General features: G+C 41.7%; 1 protein-coding gene across 1 annotated transcript in view; it reads left to right on the forward strand.

Annotated features, from left to right (window-relative positions):
- GPR137B (G protein-coupled receptor 137B) overlaps positions 1 to 2,764 on the forward strand; it is a 28,751-nt gene extending 25,987 nt beyond the window's left edge. The window contains exons 6-7 of the mRNA XM_064158581.1: positions 613 to 737; positions 2,160 to 2,764. Coding sequence (XP_064014651.1) covers positions 613 to 737; positions 2,160 to 2,271 — 237 coding nt within the window. The 3' untranslated portion in view covers positions 2,272 to 2,764. The remainder of the gene's footprint in view (positions 1 to 612; positions 738 to 2,159) is intronic.
- The last annotated feature ends 5,168 nt before the right edge of the window (positions 2,765 to 7,932 follow it).

A 7,932-nucleotide genomic window follows, 5' to 3' on the forward strand; every position in this document is an offset into this window, starting at 1 on the left:
AAATGAAAGATTTACATGTAGACCCCTTTGACTGTCTTATCAAAAGATTTTTTTCCCTTGGGATTTGACCTTCATAGCACTGTAGGGTAGAGGCTGAAATTGCTCAGAGGTTCTAAAGGGCTTTTCAGCTGTGGTTTCATTAAGCTGGGTGGCATGATCAGTTCCTGAGGTAAGCGACATAACTTACACACCAGGATGGAAGGTTACAAATGTGGGAGGCAAAACAAAAACTCTTTAGGTGTTTCATATCTTTCAGCTCCTCAGCTGCTTCCCTACTGCTCACATGAAGTCAGTTGGCTAAAAGCACTAAGTTGCCCAAGGTGGACAGGAATTCAGCAGACACGTTAAATATGTGCTGGAAGGTGGTTTCAGAAATGGGTCATACTGGTCAGCTAGAAAGGAAAAAAAATGAAAGCTGTTAAGATCAGTAGATGATCCCTAAACCGCTAAACAGAAAAAGCAAAAGTATATCATTTGTCTATGGTAAATGTAGAAGTGCCTGGTTTACTTTGGAAGCCATGAGGTAAATCTGAGGTGACTTCTTTTAGGAATCAGGCACCAAGCAGTTAATTTTTCCGTTGTAAGTACTGACTGAGATTCTCCTTCCCTCAGGCCAATGCAGGAATGGTCCCAAGCCATGGCTTCAGTCCCAGATCTTACTTCTTCGACAACCCTCGCAGATATGACAGTGATGATGATTTAGCATGGAATATTGCACCACAGGGGGCACAGGGCAGGTGAGATACAAGAGGAAACAGCTTCCTTCCTGTAACAGAAACTGGAAGAGGAAGAACTCTAACACTCTGATGAAGACTAACATAAATTTTCTATCTCCAACTGTTGCATAATTGCCAGGGGGTGGGGGGAAGCAAAGGGGGAACCTGAAGCAGAAAGGCAGCACTAAGTAACTGGAGGGATCCAAGGGCCCCACAGTCTACCAGGACACAAGAATGACACAGTTACATAATTTAAGAGTTACATCATTCTTTCAAAATCTCAGGTCAGATGTTCGAGTTGCATGTTTCACCCTGTTTTTCTCCAGGAGTGGCTTAAGAAGTGTCACTTACTAGTTTAAGTGTGTGAGCAAGGCAACCTAGCAAACCAGCTGTCTCTCCGCCTCCAGGGAACCCAGGGAAATCTCAACAGTGCAGGCAAGAGCTTGCAATGTTGGTAGCAAGAAGCCTCTCAGCATAGTTTGCCCTGCAACATGGCTGAATGTCTTAGGGTTGACCTGAAATAAAAGAGGGCATTTGCTTTCCCACTTGCTGAAATCTTATGTGGATCCACCTAAATGCTGAAATCTAATACAACTCAGAACCAGCACAAAAAGGCCATTTTCTTTGTGTAACTGTGAACTTTAGGTAAGGTTTCGCTTCTGGAAAGGAGCAGCTGACAGCAGTTCGTAGCACCCAAACCAGAGAAGGGCAGGCACTGGCAAGATACTATCCTGCCCTGAAAGTCGTGTTACTTGCTGTTCCTGCGTCTACACTATGCTAGTAGTTCATTAGTGCCATCAGTCACCTTACAATGAAGGCTAACTTGCTTACCACAGCTGACATACTCAGATCCAGTTCACTCATTTAGCCAAGATTGAGCTTGGAGACAGCAACCACACAAAGTATGATTCAGTAAAGTTGGATACTCACAATTTACAGTTACCAGTCATTCCAACCCTGTATTAGATTTTCCACATGAGGATGCTGGTGTCCAGCCTAGAGCTAGAGGCAGCCTCCCTTCTTAGGCATGGACACATGAAGGAGGGAACGAGTCACCTGTGTTGTCTCATACTGCTAATAGAAGAAAAGGCAGCATTCCAGGGCTGCCAACCAAGCAACGGTTCCTTGTACGTGGACATAGGAAATTTAGGTCTTGCAGCACAGCTTCTAGAGTTTCCAAACACATTCTGGATTAGTGAATCAGAAAGGGGAGTGTCTTCAGTGAACCAGAGGAATCAGGAAACAGATGAGTTGAAAACACCTGGGTCAAGGTAACTGAGAGATCAGAAAAAGAAATAGCAGCCTGAAAGCCCTGGTTGGGGTTTCATTTTTGTACTTCAGTGTGAGAACTACGTCTACACAATTATGTGTTGCCCATGTTCACTAACCAGTTGCCTACAAAACTAACCTGCCAGTCACTAACTTCTCCATTATCTTTTTAAGTTTCTCTCCAGACTACTATGACTGGAGCCATCAAAACAACAGCTTCATGGCTTACATAGGATCCCTCCAACACGATCCAGCATTGGACACAGACCGGCCGAGCCCTATGTAACTCCAATCAACTACAGTGTTCTAGGACATTCCAGTATTAAAACAAATGCTCTGGAAAACAAAGCTTAGCAATTTTTCTTCACCTTTTGTTTTTTAGAAGTGTTTTTTATGCACAGATAAATGAAGAACTTGTCTTTGCCACAAGCCTTTCATAGTTGAAGAAGTATAAGCTAATGATTAAAATTTTGAGGACTGTTCTCATTAATACCTTGTTCTAAGCCACAGTGGGTTTGGCTTTGAATAGAGTGGTTAGAAGGTATAATTTAATCATTTTATGCTCATTTGAAAAGAGCACATTTCATGAAGCAAAATGGCATAATTATTTTCTAAGTATTTTTATTTTTACACTGTGTATTAGGTGAGAAATGTGTGATTATGATAAATATACTGTAAGCACCAGAATGGGTTGTTCAAACAGAGGACAGCAGAAATTCTTACACGACACATAAAAGCCTGTAAGGGTAAAATAACCCGAATAAATACTGTCTTTTCAAGCCATTGCTACATTTTCTTTGGATCATTGCCACTTACTCAACATGGCAAGGCATTTGGAGGCTAAAACTCACCTGTATTCTAGTTAGGATTTCTAAATACACTGCATTCTTCTGAGAGCAGGGAAATCTCAGTGGCTGTACTAAGAGAGTCGCAATACAACAGGGAGCACTGAGCTGCAAGACAAGTGGAAAACTTCTAAGTTAAAGATTCAAGTTCCATGATCACCTCTGGCAATCGGTTTTAGGTACATGCTAATACCTAGCCAGGGAGATGGATACAGGTAACAGTACTTAATTATTAGAAACCTACCCAGTGCAGTTTGGGAATACAGCAAGACTCAAGTGGACTTAGAAGCTACGTTCTGCATAATTAGCAAAGCTGTGCATCAGCTTTAATATTGAGAGATAAATTTGGTGGTTTGTGCTAGAAATTACAATGGCTTTTATCCACCATATGTGACATTTGCAAATAGCATGCCTAAAAACAGTTAATACTAGCCTAACAGGAACCCTAATTCTCCTGCAGGTCTTTTTATTGCACCTGACACTGACTAGTATGCTCTCGTGTGAACTCTGTACTTCCAGCATCTCTTTCTCCTTTCCCCATGTGAAACAAATAGTCATTCAAGACACATTTCCCTTAGAGAAAAACTGATTTTTATAGCAATCTCTGCTTCTACAAAAGCAGCTCATTTTGAGGTGTGTCACCAAATAGTGGGCAAGCTCAATACTTTCCTCATGTGCAACTTCTTCAATAAGTTTAGGAAATGGAGAATTCTCCTATGCATTTCACAGGGTGCATGCAGGAAAAATAAGAGATGGGGAGTAGATATGATCTGGTCCTGCTTTAAAGCCAAATGTATAGAGTGCCATACTCATATCCTAAGTCTTCCACGGGTCTTTGGGGTTTGGGCCTGGGCCTGTACCAAAAATTAATCATTGTTACAGATGATTATTATTAATTTCTGTATGAATATTACTTTTTTATTATTATTAATATTTAAAAATTGGGAAAATTCCCTGAGGTTCTTTGGATTTTCAGTCGAGAGGAAACAATTGCACAGAATTAAACAGCTTAAACAATCAGAACTTGGGAAATAAGAATGCGAGAACAGGAAAAAAAGTCTAACTATGCCTATAGTCTTGGCATTCGCTCCAGCATATGTACTCACGATGCTTTTGGTCCCTAAGTCTGCTGTATCAAAGATATTGTCAAACTCGTGATGATCCCAGGGTAGAAGACAAGTATTTCAGGCAGAGGGAAGAAGATGCTGCTAAGCCACTAGTGTGAGCTGCAACACCTGGCTGCATTTAACGAGCTGCAAACGAGAAGAGATAGGAAGGCTCTGTGCTGAATGTAGACAGGCTAATGTAGCAAGGCACAGTGCAGAAAGGCAATGCAGAAAGGCATGGTTTCTAAATCATCCCCCTTTATATACTTGACTTTGAAATCCAACTGGCCAATAGGCACTAGCACCATTGTTCTGGCCAATGAATTCAAAGCTTCCTGCCTCCTTTGACCACGCAGGCACGGTCAGGGCAGCGCAAGACACCCAACATGAGGTGCTAAGTCCCCTAGCCCTCAAGGCTTTGCTCATCTACTTACTCGCTCGACAGGAGAAGGAGAGCCAGGTTAAAACTGGCTGGCAAGATTTATGCCCTACCAGGACAGGGCCTTTGTGAGAAAAATTAAAGCACAAGCCCTGCCTCTGGCAGAAGCACAGTACAGCCTGCAAACTGTTTGCCCTCCAGAGCTTCCATTAATTTCTTCACTTCTTCCCAAAGGTTCCTGCAAGCAAAGCAGCCAATTAAACTATCAGCCAGAGATTAAAAAAGGTGCCGCAGGGGTGGAAGAAGAACAGAAATGTTGCTAAGCCCTTTGGAGTTCTACAATCATGTTTGTACAAAACTGCCTAGAGACCTGGTGCAAGAAAAGTCTGCATGAATTACATTTTTTCACAGTAGACAGAGCTGCACAGCAGAATTTTAATTATGAGAATTCAGCACTTGAACCAAATTTCATCCCTGTGCAAAAAAAAAGGCAGGCAAAAAAGTGGAATGACAAGTGACTACAACCAATCACAGTAATCAACTAAATGCTCTCAAACACAGATTTAAACAGCACTTACTCACCTAAACTGGGGTTGAAACACGTGTGTCAAATTTTATTAATGGAATTTGTTAAAATGCATACACAGGATGAAGCAGAGAGCTGCAAAACCCTCTCAGGGAAATAATGGCATGTGAAGAGCCCAGCCCTGCTGAGAGAACCAACCAGGAAAACATCTTTACAAAACTGATTTTGTGAAGTGTTCCGAGACAGGGTCACAACAGATCAAATTTCACTCCAAAACAAGCTTTTTAACCTCTTAAAACAACTGCACTCCAACAGGGACTACATTTGGCCACACTCATTACAGGACCATATTTTAGAATTCATAGAATGGGTTGGAAAGGACCTTAAAGATCATCCAGTTCTATCCCCCTGCCATGGGCAGGGCCACCTCGCAGTAGCCCACATTGCTTAAGGCCTCATCCAACCTGTCCCTGAACACCGCCAGGGAGGGAGCATCCACAACATTCCTGGGAAACCTATTCCAGTGTCTCCCCATCCTAACTCTAAAGAATTTCTTCCTCATTTTCAGTCTCAATCTCCCCTCTTCCAGTTCAAAGCCATTGCCCCTTGTCCTGTCACCCCCAGCCCCTGCCACAAGTCCCCTCTCAGCTCTCCTGCAACCCCCCTAAGGTACTGGAAGACAGCTCTAAAGCACCCCTGGAGCCCTCTCTTCTCCAAGCTAAACAACCCACGACTCTCTCAGCCTGTCCCCATAGGAGAGGTGCTCCAGCACAAAATTCTGTGGCATAATCACTCAGTATCTCTAACGCAGTTGATCTGATCTCCACTGGAACTGTATCAAATGCAGTACCAGAGGACCTGTTGTTTCTGTAGTTCTGACATGGTGTGCTAACACACACAAATGCACTGTAATCAGTGACAGATATACAGGTTACACTCATCTTTTGAGCAGAAAGTGAGGATGAAAGCCTGCCCCTCATCATACGCTCAAATGACATGTAAATAATTTGAGTTATACAATTTTTATCAAGTGTACTTAAAAGACAAATTGAAAGAAAAATAAATTCAAATGAAAACCCAAAAAGTACATTCACAAAAGAAGTTGTAGCAGAAAATACTTTAATTTGCATTTTATAGGTTCAAACATAGTAAAGATTCAGAAGTGTTTAGATCTCAGTAAGCAGTTCCAACATTGATTCAAATTTTAATAAATATTACATTTCAATAGGCTTAGCTATATGGAGGAACTGTAAAGTGATGGATTGCCCACTGCTACTATAGAAACATAAGAATCTAAAATTATTTACAACATATTACAGGTCATTTCCCAGAAAAGCACAAAGCAAGGTCAGATAAAGGTGACCCAACCATCAAAACACAACTCAAGAAAAGTGTGGCACAGTGTATTTCATGCACGTACAATGACAGACAGCACAAATCATCAGCTGAAGTAGGAAAACACTTCTGTTATTCCATCATATGCAAGTCACTGTTATAAATCTATATTCTTACCTTCCTTCTCAGGCACTGAAAGAGCAAATTGTTCAGCAAATTTTCAGCAACAGCACCCTACATTTTACCTATGTGCACTAAGTCTTTTTTTACCCTTTCACATGAGCCTTCACGATGCTGGAAAAATTAAATGGTTTTGTCTGTCTTGTCACCACTTCTGGGATTACAATCATTGTGTCATTTGTACAGGGAAATGTACTTTCACTCTGAAATGAATGACAGACAATGTTGACAAGCTGATCCCCAAGAGGGAGATGGAAGTTAAAACAGTTTACAGGTCACAGACAGCATAACTAACCTTATTCTTGAGTATAAAAAAGGGATCTGGAAAGTTCTAAAATTTCACATAGAGAGAATGTAGTCATCTGACTCACATGGCAAAGCTTCACAGGCAGCATAGTCACAGAATGTACATCAAATACAGTAAAAAAGGATAGTGACAGGAAAGTTGTTTCAATTAGACCTGTAATCAGAAAAAAAATCATCTTACATCCTAGTTCTACAATGACAGTGAAGTGAAACACTTTCCATATTTGATCACTGAGACGTACCTTCAAATGCAACAGAACTTTCCCATATGCAATTTGCTGTTCAGCTACATTCCCATGTTTTCATGATAGAAAGGAAAGAAGAAAAGCTTCCCATTATGTCCTTACCCAACTGTATTAGCCTTGTCTTCATTGTGCCAAAGATCAGGTGTCCAGGATGTGCATGCCTAAATCTCTCACCTGTCCCATAAGCAAATGCATATGCTAGTACATGATGCTGCTTCAGTGTCCTTAGATGTAGCCAGGCACAGGTGGACAGAAAGAAAATTAGCAAGGTGCATCCCTAGAAGGTTGGAAGCCATTCACCCTCCCCACAGAGCAAAGGGGGGAAAAGGTTAAGAAACAACTCTGAGACTCAGGTCCTTCCTGGGGCAGCACAGACAGGAAATTTTTTTTCCAACTAGGAGATCCTGTCTAAAGCTTTAGGCACTACATGTTATAACAAGAGATAAATCCCAGTTATACAGCATTCCTCACACCAGTGAGCATACAGGTTCGTGCCCTCGCATGTCCATCCAAAAGCTAAGACATTAAACAGCCAAGTAAAAACCTGAAATGTTTCAATATATACAATTACTCAGAAGAGTCAGATAGGGTGCAGCTCCTTTATCAAACACTACTCTTTACATCTGAGCTGGTTATCTGGATTCCTACTTCCATTTAGTTGAGAAAAATAATCTCTAGGGTGCAAATACAGCACTTGGAGTAGGCCAGATGAATGCACTTAGAAATCACCTGGTTCTTCTCTGTTCACTAGAAAAAGGAAGCCTGCGGTGACTTGCTCAGAGAGAGATGCCCACAGATGAGACGGGCTACTAAGTAAGAACGTAACTTCCTCAGACCAGCACCACCTTTCTCTCAGATCACATTAAATTACCTACTGGCTGAGACAGAACATCTGACTGGATAGCAGTTCATTGACAATTTGTGCAACTAAGAGTAAAGCTCCGTGGGGGTGGTTTGTTTGGATGTTTGGTTTTGTGTTGTTGTACTCTCTTCCCCAAGCCCCAAACCCCCTCCACCCCTCACTG

The sequence above is a fragment of the Pogoniulus pusillus genome, chromosome 18 (assembly GCF_015220805.1).
Source record: "Pogoniulus pusillus isolate bPogPus1 chromosome 18, bPogPus1.pri, whole genome shotgun sequence".
Lineage (NCBI taxonomy): Eukaryota > Metazoa > Chordata > Aves > Piciformes > Lybiidae > Pogoniulus > Pogoniulus pusillus.